General features: G+C 39.4%; 1 protein-coding gene across 1 annotated transcript in view; it reads right to left on the bottom strand.

Moving 5' to 3' along the window:
• Positions 1–12,563, bottom strand: part of EEFSEC (eukaryotic elongation factor, selenocysteine-tRNA specific) — a 98,173-nt gene that overhangs the window by 39,715 nt on the left and 45,895 nt on the right. Inside the window, exon 5 of the mRNA XM_035894687.1 lies at positions 5,764–5,920. Within this exon, the coding sequence (XP_035750580.1) occupies positions 5,764–5,920 (157 nt within the window). The remainder of the gene's footprint in view (positions 1–5,763; positions 5,921–12,563) is intronic.

The following is a 12,563-nucleotide window of genomic DNA, read 5'->3' as shown; positions in this document are numbered from 1 at the left end:
AGTAAGGACTGCCCTCCAAATTACAAAGTTGGGAATATGACATTTATCTACAGTCAACTATTTAAAGCTTGTCTCTTACAGTTGTTTAAAAAAAAAAAACAACCCTGTAACTAATATTCCACAAATGCCAGCTATGCTGGTGTGCTGAGAGCTACCCAAAAGTGAGACACCCCTTGAATAATAATAAAAATAATAATAATAGTACACAGTTAAGATACTTCTGAAGGGGGAAGTTATCAAAAACTGCGATACACAAATTATTTCCCTGTTGCATCTTTCTATCTTTGCATAACTAATTTCCCTCATACTATTTAACCTCTATTGGACTTCCTTGCTTAAGTGGAGTGCTAAATAACTGATTTGAATCTGACTTTTAAACTTACAATTTTTAACTTGAATTGAAATTATGCAGAGTAGCACTGCTCACCCACAGCTCTTACATCAAAGCTTTGCCACTATGTCATTAACCACTTTGCAAGCCAGTGTGGGATCCCATCCAATGAAAAAAGTATGTGGCAAAATACAAAAACACCAAACCACAAAGACACACCATCTCCTCAATACACTAAGGGGGAAACAAATATTTAGCATTTCTACCCTTAATTTCACACGGAGGAAAAGGAGATCTTCTCGAGAATAAGGCACGTTGGTTAATTCTTACCACTTTATGTCATCTTATACCAACACTGCAGGATTCCAGAGGCATTGTGCCCCCTAAACGAGGGAGCACATCCGTGCTATTACTTCAGAACAGACTTTTATGGTGCATTCAACCCCTCTACCACGACAAGCAGTGGAAACAGTGAAAACAGACTTTCTCCCTCATATGCAATAACACTTATAAATGCAAGGCAAAAAGTTACTGGCAACAAAAGCCAAGGTCACAAACAAGTTTGCCTTCACCTGTTGTAAGAAACTTAAAACTCCCATTATCCTGTACAGGTAAAAAGAACAGCAAAGTAAAAAAGCCTGGATTCTAATATTCTCATTTGTATATCTTCTTATGAAAAATGTGCCTTTTATTACATTTAAACTTGCTCAATTCAGAAATGTGTTCAGCTGTTATGAGTGTTAGATATGCACTGCTTCTTTCGCATTAAGAAATAAGGTAGCTTTTAACTCATCTCACGTATAGCAATTTTTAATGAATTGAGTCAAAAAGAGAAGAAAAGAATTGCACTCAAACACACCGCAGTGCCTCCGGAAGGATGAACGCTTTACTAGCAACTAGACAGTAAAGACAGAGAGAAAGGAAAGCGAACTATGCATGAGATAGCACATATGCTCCAATTAGATGTTAAAAGTCACTGCATCTTACAGTAATTAAACACAAATGCAATGTGCCAAAACCAACGAAATGGGCATATCTAGAGCCAATCTTTTAAAAGATGTCATGAGATACACATCAACAGATGATGACTTTGCAAACGAGAGTTTTACAGGGTCAATTCTTGGGTGAGAGACAGTTAAACAAAACGCACAATCAGCATTAAGTTATTCAAACGAGTGACTGAACTTTCCTCTGAATTTCTTATCAACTGGCATGACATTCCTAGGTGCAACTATGTTGAAATAAGCATCTTCCAAAGACTGTCACTGTTGGCTTTTGTCTTCTTTAGAATAAGACACTTAACCATACAGTTCCTGCCTCCCCAAACTTGTTCTTGATTTCAAAGGTGAACAATACTTTTCGCTCACTTACCTTGGCTATATAATGCAGTGTTCCCATTTACAACTAAAACAGCTGCCACATTTCACCCACCTCAGCAAGAAGCACTTCATCAGTAGCTCCCTTGCTCATACACACACACACTAGCATAACTTACAAAACACTGTAGTTTAAATTGCCTTTCAAATCCTGTTTGTTTTTTAAGCAGCTCGTTAAACTAAGCAAAACTCTCCTGTCAGTTTAGAGATTATGTCCCCCTTTTTATGTATTTGATCATACAACCAGTCTGGAAAGCAAGCGTCACCCTGTTGATTAAACATGCCTTGAAACTTTTTCCTCTGTTAAAACACAAACAGCTCCACAACCTAGCCCTACCGAGCAGCAGATCCGCCAACAAATGCTTTTTTTTTTTTTTTAACTGCTGCAAACAGTCTAGAAAGTAGGTTATACCTTATCATTCAAGCAATAAAAGCATGCCTGAACACAAAAAACAGAAACGAGATGAAAAATACATTGTCCTTCTACATTCCACCACCCTGCTGCCTGTCCATTTTACCCTGACGCCAGCACTAGCAAACATTCAGGCAAACTACGTGGGTATTCTCAAAATGGAACTACATCATCTTCCTCCGCAAAGATGATCTGGCAGTGCAAGAAACCTCTGCTAAATAACATCTCTCAACAGTCAAGTTACACTTTGCTTTATTTCATGTTATTAGCTTTACTTCTACCTCCTTGGACCACCCTAAGGGATTCTTCTCCATTATGTTCTTCAAATACTTGCAGATAATCATATCTCCCACTTAGACATCATTTAGCCAAGTTTCATGCATTTCTTTTCATCTTCTTTCCCTCATAAATCAATCCCTTCAGCCTCTCCAGCATTCTTACTGCTCTTCCCTGAATTTCTTCCAAATTGCTGACATCTTTCAGCGACTGAGGAACTTCCAATTGCATGCTGTACTCTAGATATGTTTTTTGTACGCTAAAGAAAGATAATTAAGCCTTTTCAAGAAATATTAATGCTCCGAGTCTGGAATAAATCTAAATCAGAGGTTTCTATTTTTTTATCCAGAATGGATAGTAATTATCCCCATTTCACAGAGCAGAAGAGCAGAGAGAAGTATCTGAATTATTGCTGCACATAAACAGTGCCAGAATAAGAAACAGATCCGTGTTCTGCCATTCCCAGTCACGAGGTCTGCCAAGTTTCAGCCCACAGACGACACAGACAATGTTCCTAGGCAAACACAAGCCATTTCCAAGTGACTATGGAACAACACTTGGGGAGCCCAACACTTGCTTGCATGAGCATGCGCAGTGCTGAATGCTGTTGGCACCACCGGGACCACGTAACGCCCTACAATGTGCTATGGTCTACTATTACCTTAAGTAGTCAGGACACAAGTCTCTGAAATATCTGCCTGATTTTTACTGCTATGTAGATGTTTGTTTCTAAAACCAGCCCTCAGCTATCATCAGGTTAACTACCCGAACAAGCTATTCCATTCCAGAGGTTAAGACTGGTTTTAAATACAAGAGGACTGACTGACTGCCAGGCTAAGGCAGTCCAAGGCAGTTTTCAACTTGCACATTTCCTTCCCTTCCCTCCCACTCCCTGATACATTTGTGAAGGAATCACAGGGAAATAACTTCAGAAAAAATAAAAAGAACTCTTCACAAAAGAAATCCGTAAGAAACTATACAAGGGGAGGCAAGACTGAAGAATGGGGGGGTGGGGGGAAAGGAAAGAAGAGTCTGATCAGTTAAATTTAATAAAAAAAATAAAAACCTAAAAACCCACAAACAGGATGCAGACACATTAAAAAAGCAACACTGACCTAACAAAGGAATGTGAACTGCAGTTGACTTAAACAGCATCACAGCAATAGCCCTCCCCCTACACACAAGTCTCTGCAACTCTTAAAGACACAGGTTTTTAGGCCCTTCCAAATTCTGTGGGTGTTTGCCTTGCTAGCCACACTTTGTTTGATACTCTTAGCTTAGCTGATTTAGCTTATTGCCTCTTCTTTCCAGATAGCAAGAATACCCAAATTTGGCCCAGACTAAATAAAACTAAGTTGTATTATTCTGCCTAACTTTAGAGAGGTATTGAATTCTGGTATTCTGCTATATATTCTTCTCATTGAAAGAACGAACTATAAAGGGTCCTCTGTTTCATAGTCTTCTGTTAAACATCAGAAGAGTAGAACCAAGATTAGGTAATGAACACCTTGGTGAAAGGTAGCATTTCTTCCCACTTATTCAATATACAGAGCCAAAAGCAATTTTCTAAATCTGTGTATGATTTTCTTAATGTGACTGCTGGTTCACAGTTACAGCTCCTGCTTAGATCCACATTGATGACAAAAACTCCTTATTAGACTTCTCCCCGTCCCATGAAGAACCACTTCCTCCTCCCAAAAATGTGGAAATAGCAACGTAAATGCCATCCTCCTGTTGTTCTTCTCTTTCATCACATTTTTGCCTCTGGGAGATAAAAGCTACAAAGAACACTAGTTTTAAGGAAGATAGCATCTTGATTTTCAGCTTGAACTCTTTTCAGCATTAAGGTCATTTACACATCATTTCACCAGGTACCTAAAGGTACCTATCTCAGTGAACACTTAAAAGCTTTTCTGTAATAGAAAATGCAAAACATGCATGTATCTGGTGCGACTTCTTTCTTTAAATACGCACTGAGCTTGCTAATTAGGCTCTCAGACCTGTTTGCAAAGTTTAGCATTTAGTGACAAAACTGGAATTATGACTGGGATAGAATACAGGAGGTTTTTTTGTCTAGTCAGAAATTCTTAGCTTGTGATAGGAAGAAGAAAGGAAGTTTGCCGAGGGTCAAAATTAGCGCACTTGCATCAAGCCTTAAGTTAAATGGAAAATAGTCCATTTTCAGCAAGAAATCAGGAAACTTCTGTTTTCTCTGTAGATCAATAGCTACGCGACTGTTTGCTGTCACAGAACATCATGATTTCTTCACTTTGTACAACAGAAGTAATCTCACACATCTCCCTATAGACAATTAACCAGTGACAAACGGGCTGGAGACACTACAGAAATACAATGTACTCCTAGTATCATGAAAATCTTATGCCATAATCGAGTTAAATGCAGCACCTATTATTGCCTTTTGAAAAGGCTCAGAACAACTTTCCTACCTTAAAACAAGGAAGAAAATCCCACAGTAATGACAGTTATAAACTCTAGCACCCATCATTCCCCATGCTCTAACCTAAGGAGGCATAAATCCTTGCTGTAATTCACCAAGGATGAAAAATACAGTAATATATAACATCATAAAACCAGGAGACACGAGCAATAAAAAAACCACTCAAGATCTCCAAAAACTCATTTATCAAGCAGTTTTTGCTTGAAGGCAAGTTAGGTAATAACATGCACAACAGAGTCAATTTAAGGAACTTGCATTCACTATACTATATTTAATAAGCAGCTACAGGTAAAAACGATTGCAGGTTTATTTTCCTTTATTTATTCAGAAGGGCTCTGGTGCAAATCATATGTATATTAAGAGAGGAGAGATTTCCACAAACCTTTCTGGGCAGAGCACAATTTTGATGTTATTGGCACTTAACAAGAAATCATTTTGAGACCAGAGTTTGCTGACACAGGAGATGTGGCTTCAGGCCATTCAGTCTCACAATGTAAGTCACAGCCACCATCATTTAATTGGAAGACATACAATCCACCAAATCATCATGGTGCAACTGAGTATGAGCCGATTTCAGAACTTAGGGAGACTACTGGTAACATTCACACTTGCAATATGGAAACATCCTCTACACTTGACATAGATAACCAAAGAAGGGTAGATTCAGACTAGATAAGGAAGAAGTGGTTTTATGATGAGGGTGGTGAAACACTGGAACGGGTTGCCCAGAGAGGTGGTAGATGTCCCACCCCTGGAACCATGGGTTAGAAAGGGCTCTGAGCAACCTGACCAGTTGAAGATGTCCCTGCTCACTGCAGGAGGGTTGGACTAGATGACCTTTAAAGGTCTCTTCCAACCCAAACTATTTTATGAGTCTACAGTTAGTAATTTTTAGCTGGTAAGCACCTACCTGGAATTCGGATTTTAAATTTGCCACTTTGTCCAAAACCACCATCTATTATTCCATCTTCTCCTGTAGACAGTTTGACTTTCAGGCCCACGAAAATCTGGATGTTTGTTTCTTTTTTGAACAGCGAACGACCAATCACACTGTAATCATCCATCACCTGCAAAAGAAATAGGGCTTTATGAGCCTCCAGTCTAAAGCAACAAGAAAAATTATACCTGAGATACACACTGTTTGGTGACTTCTACCATCCTGCCCTTGGAAAACCATCTACCCCCAAATGAACAAAACTCTAGACAAGTCATCTAAATTGCTAAGTTTAAGGCAATTTGTGTCTAAAACTGTAGAAGGCTATGTAAATTAACATATTTCTGCTTTCACCTCCTTTCTACTGATACAGGAAGAACAAAACCTGCATCAGAACACGTTTTAAAGATCAGTTAATTAAAATCTCTTTTCTGCTTTGAAACCTTTCCATGAAAGTCACTTAAGGACTTATGCTTATAAAAATTTTATTCCATTTCTTATCCTACAGCTAAGTACATTGTCACCTGCATAAACATTCTCTCTTAGCTCCAGAACTGCACTCCCAACAGCTACGCTTCCCAAGAAATGACAGAATTACTCAGAGTTTCTAAATAGAACCTTTTAAATATTCACCTTTACATACACATTGATTTGTTAAACCAAAAGCCTTATGACCATTGTATCCAATTTTAATTTCAAGGTTTGTAGCCCAGTGGGAAGAACCATTCCAAGTTGAATTCTTAATTAAGCTATCAGGAACAAGAGGCAGCAAGGTTGGCGGGTAAGGCAAGATAAACAACCCTCCCTTAGGCATTACAAAGTATAAGGTGCAGTCAAGTGAGCCTAATCCTGTAGGTGTGAATATCCTTGTATACCTAACACCTAGAGTTACTCTACCTCATAGCCACAGCAAGAACATTTATTTACTTATCAGAAGAAATAAGGTGATATTACTTAAATCTTTTCAAGACTTTTTTTTTTTGTGACAGAAGTTGCAGCTCTTCTTCATACCTTAGGAGCTATTTTTAGACAAACCTTAGGGTTTTCAAAGACCAAAGTGACTTAGAACAGTAAAGAGTTATAACCAATTTTGAACATTCCCCTTTATTCGGTTTAAATGATGACTCAAAGTATTGCAGGTTTATTAAGCTACTCTCCTTCCCTGAATCTTCTTCCATGAAAAACAGTGCATATACAGACTCAAATCCCTAGCATTCTTATGAGGTTTACTCATAAGCTCAGCTATAAACAGCCTTGAAAGGGCAGTGCAACACTGGAGAGCACTAAGACGACCTCACCCTGTCCCAGCCCACATGCAGGATGAGAAATGTCTACAGCCCTTCCTTCTTTCACATGGAGATGACAACAGTACAGGTAGCTCCGCTCCCAGCTGAGTGCAGGGTAAAGGCTGTAGGAGAAGCATTCAGATGTCTGAACAACATTTGCTGCCTGAACATCCAATCCTGATCTTTTCCCAAAATATCACAAATCTGGGGTTTTTTGGTGCATTTGCCTTCTCCCACCCCTCCCAACAAACATGGCTTCAAAATAGCTTGTGAACCATTAAAGGTAGCATCACTGCTTGGCAACCACTGGCTTAAATTTAAAATGGAATAGTGTCTTTTACTAGGGCCACTGATAATAGGTGGTGTAGAGGGAGAAGATAAGCTTTCAGTCAGGCACACTTGCCTTTCTTTGGGCCTGAAATAGAAGACTGGCAGAAAAAGACGCTGTTAATTCCAACCTGAAGCAGCACTTACATTCTCAAAACCTTCTTAATTTTTCCAGTTGCATTAGGTGGTAAAATAAAAATTACTTCTTCCTATATACCTTTATTCCTAAAAGAATTTCAAAACTGAGCATCCCTCTCCTCCACTGCTGGCTACGTTTTTCTTACCCCTGTGTTTTAAATACAGTCTCTTACACTCCAGCGAGGATCTTCCATATCTCTATTACTTTTGTAGTTATCCCCACAAAATGGCACAGAAAGCCAACTTTAAAGACAACATAAACATCTTTTATTTTTCCAAGAGCACTTCAAAGTTATCTTTAACTTAATTAAAAACGGAATTACAGGGTGAGCAATCATACTAGGCTAGCTGGTTCACTGTAGAGCCTCCCCGGCAAGGCTGTCAGGAAAAAAACCACCCTGAGTGATTTCTGTGAACAAGTGTTACAGGCATCATGTACCTTTGAGTAAACTGGTAATGATAACCTACAACTGATGATTATAACAGCAACAAAATCCATTTACGTATGCCATACTCACTTAATACCATTTGATTTTAAAACCCCTCATCACTTATAAGTAGAGGTGATTTTTTAGGGTCTTGCTCTTATACACACAGTTTAGCAAAGTAACCAAGGGCTCCCGCTGCACTGTTCCTTTCACTCCAATGGTCAGCTTGTTAAACCCCCCCCCCCCTTTAGCCAATTGAGATGTTCTGTCTGCATCACCGTTACTCCTTGGCCATCTCTATAGGCCATTAGAAAAAAACTGCTTTAGCGGTACAGAAATAAGAAGCGATTGGTGACTCGCCTGAGTGGCTCTCTGGAATAAAACCTTTACCACCCAAAGCCTTAGCCTTGTACACTAAACACTATACATCCCATCCTGCACTGTCCGTCCCTCCGGTTAACCAACCAGGGTTGTTTGGTCGTCTTCAGGGACCAGGTTTGTCCCTGAAGACGACTAAATAACAAGAGAACGCCTGATGTAACAAAACCTAAGGTGATTAATCGTTGCAGTAAAATAAATAGGTGAAGGAGAGAATTGCTACAAAGGAAACCTCATTTTTTTCAACTTTAAGACTTCATAAAAATAAAAGAAAAATTAAGTTTTTGGTTTAGCCTTGCTTTGTAAAAAGCCACAGAAACGCATGTTGTTCTCTCCAACTGAAACTCAACACTTCCAATTACTTTACCAGCAATTTACCTCCAATCGCTGGATTTTAAGTTAATCCCCTTTGAGTTCTCAGAACATCTACAATGGCAATCACTTTGCCTATTAGCTGAACAGCCTTTTGGGAGATCTTTCTGCTTTTCTCTGAAACACTCTTTTTTGTTATAAAATATTATTAACTTAAAAAGCCAAATGCCACAAAGACAGTAAGGGATACACAGTCTGCTCTGAAGCAGCAGCAAGGGGCCTAGCAACGAGGGCAGACTAATTTTATTAACTTCAGGGAAACTTCAAAAAGCTTTAGGGCTTTAATGCCAGACAGAGACGACCCCAAAAGTCAGTTTAAGTGCTGCATAAACAAAGGATTAGGGCAAGAAAAAGCTGAAGGCTCCTTGCGTTTCTTGTTTATATTGTCATATGACCTAGTGGGAGTGGGAGAGGGCTGCCTCTCCGACTTTAATCCCCCATGGTGTACAGTGGCGTTTCAGTTCACTGACCTACATTACGATAATATTTTTTTAAATTTATGGGCAGAGGTGCAGCATCAAACTCACTTAAGGACTTTAAAAAAAGAAAAGGGGCTGGGGAGGGGGAGGGAGAAATATCCAGAAGAGAAAAATTTTCTGGCTGGTATAGTCTCCCCCTCTCACTTAGGTTAGATCAGCAGCTTAGAAAGGGATTTCAAGTTCAAAGGGAATGTCTCTGTTACTCTTGTTTTATGGCTTAGACCAGAGGACACAATAGCACTGAGTTTATGAAATATCCCTTCCCACTTGGCTTTTGTGTTTGCAGGAGAAAAGTAAACAGCTCTTTATAGCCATAGGTGAATTCTGTGCATCTCTAGCACGTAACACTTTCGCTAATACTAAGAAGTTCCCAGAAAAAATTAACCACCTCGCACTCCCCATCTAAGCAGTACTCACACTACCATATATTGTTTGCAAACCCACAGTTTGTTACATGCGTTGGCATTCAGTGCAAACCATAGTATAATTCAAAGGAAAAATTACTGTGATTTCCCTCTGAGCAGGGATAGCAAGCCATACTGACCAGCTTGTTAAACCACTCTCATTTTTAAGATATCTTAGAAGTCACCATCATCTGAACACCCTCTCAAACAATCCTTTACACACATTTTGGGAGCACAGAACTCCATGCCTTAACATATCTGTAGGAAAAAAAAGGGGGGGGATTCAGAACAGAAACACACAATAGGAAACAAATGAGATGGGAAATAAGAAAAAGTTTGAGACAGAGAAAAGTAAAAGCACTGAATATTAAATACTAGAAAGAGACACAGAGGGAGAAAGAATAACCTTTTCTGATTTAATCTAAAATTATGTGCTTTTAAATAGAAATAAACAGGTTTTTTAAAAAAAGAATAAAAACAGGTCTGGGGATTAGTCTTAGCAAACTGAAAAAATGAAACCAATAGGAGAGGAAAAAGAACAAAAAAGAACCTATAACTAACACTGAAAATACAAAGTATTTTTATTACTTTCTTGTACTTTAAAAAAGTACACTTGAGACATCTTCATCATGATCAGTGACAGCTCATTTATTTCTAGGAAACAGTTTCAAGCACTTTCCATTTCTGTGTCAGAAATGGGAATATTCTGGAGGCTGCAAATTCCTGTTCTCCTTTTTTAAAATGTGGCTTCATGCATTGAGAAAATGACTGTACATGAGGTCGCAAAAAGGGTGAAGGAGAAAGGAACCGAGAGGATTTCACTGACTATTGGGTTTGCAGCTTTTCTGATTCTCCAAAGACTGTTCTAGCTTTTAGTTTGTTACCAAGAACTAGGTGAACAACTTGGTACAAAGAACAAATGATTTGGTCAGCCATGTCGTTTCCTCAAGAGTTTACATCAGCATGAAAATATTAAAGGCTTTTCTTTCTGCAATTCCCTCTGGCACTAGCAGCTTTCATTTGTGCGGGCTCTAAAGACCTTCTTCTCACCATCCTTCAGAAGAACAAACTAAACTTGTGCCTTTGAACATCCATCCATGAGGGAACGGAGATGAAAAGTTCAACTCTTTCAGTACTTTGGTGTCTCATTACTGCTGATTTAACAGAGCAAGAAGCCATCAGGCACCCACCTCCATATATCCACTAATTTTGGTTGTCAGATGTTTGTCCCATCTCTCCCCACCCTATGTTTCTTGTATCCAAGAAGCATCTTCCTTTCCCTGCCCTTCTCTTCCTTTCTCAGTAAAGGCATGATTGCATATGAGAGTTTCTAACGAGCAGCCATAAACACCTTGCCCTTTGCTGAGCACTGTGCCATCGCTATAACCTGGTTAAAACAAGTACAGGAGTAGAAAAGGAACCTTTAGTATTGACTTGGGACAATGAGTAAGAACTGCATAGCCAGACCGGCTTAGATTTTAAAAGCTCTGTACGTACCAATCTGTGTTCTCCAGGCACACACAGGGAACAAACAAGGCACTAACTTCACCATACACCTTTATAACGCAAGTTTCCTTCACCTCTAAAGTTTAGAAGGATTGAATCTGCAAAAAACACAGGCACTAAATTCCCTATACAGCCTAGGAAGAACATGTTCACTTTACCAAGTGAGAAGAAACTGGTTGATGTCATGATTTGATTGATCTTTACACCACTCTATGCTGTGTCCCCTTCATCTAAGGAAAGCAACATCGACAGAGAGGGAAGAGAGGAGGCTACAGACTGTTACTACATTCTATACTGCCCAGGACCTCCATCTCCAGACCAGCCAGCACTGGTTTGAAATGCTATGAAGATTAAAAACCCTGCAACGCTTACTATCCAAGCACAAATCAAGAAAGAGGCTGTTCTGTAGAGCAGAAGATCTGTAGATGCAGAAGTCTTGACCTGGCCTTGTAAGAAGGTCACAGAGAGGATTGCCAAGCTGGAGCGGGCTCCTGGAGGCTGTGGTTCTGAGCAGCCAGAAGGACTCTGGGGGATATCTCCATCTCCATCTTATTAACTCTCAGGCACTTCCTTCAACTATTTTCAACTATTTTAACTGTGGTAATCTCAGGTTCTGAGATCTTAAACATCAGTAAGACTCGGCAAGTTTCATTTGGAACAGGGCATAGATCTTGCATGTATAGCAATAAGTCACGTATAGTGACAGCAAGTTAATTTATTTCTAAAGGAAACTTGCCCAAATATAGCTTGGGGATGGCACAGAGGAACAAAGAACAGGCGCTTACAAAATCCTCGCTGGAAATTAAGCAGGCAACAGGCCTGTGAAGAGCTGCCTGAAGCAAGTGATGCCGTGCAAACATCCGAAGTCTGTCCCTTCCCCTAATGGTCTCTAACTCCAGTGCACAGATCCTCTGCCCAAAGCCCAACAGCCCATCATCTCTTGTGGGTAACAGCTTCCATCTTCCATTTAGTTAACAAGGTTTGTGGTAACAAGCAACACAAGTCTGTGCTACGCTGCTGAATATTTGTAACTCAAGTCCTAGCAAAGGTGTACAGTAGAAGGGATGGTTACAGTTCAATAATACGTGGGTTTAGTTTACCTTTTTACTTTAAAAATACCTAGGAAATTACATTTATATAAAACCTAAGTTAAGTTGCAGAATTGGGCACTTAAGTAGTTAAGAAATACCAGATGTCCGTACGCCCTTATTTCTGTCCCTCTTTGATATGCCCCATGCTATAGTCTTTACATGACCACAACCAAAAAGTTTCACAGGAACCCTGCCTTATTAAGTGCATAGGGTAGAGGCACAGGGGAACAGAATTAATGTTGCATAGGCAACTGTAAATCTGGTATTTCCTAACTTTCAAGTGCTCAATTTTGCAACCTAAGTAATATTCTTAATTTATTTTTGTATCCAATAAATAAAATGGTGTATTGGTTGCCTTGCTGACAAA

Source organism: Egretta garzetta, unplaced genomic scaffold, assembly GCF_000687185.1.
Source record: "Egretta garzetta isolate BGI_Z169 unplaced genomic scaffold, ASM68718v1 scaffold215, whole genome shotgun sequence".
NCBI lineage: Eukaryota > Metazoa > Chordata > Aves > Pelecaniformes > Ardeidae > Egretta > Egretta garzetta.
This window is presented reverse-complemented; position numbering and strand designations above follow the sequence as displayed.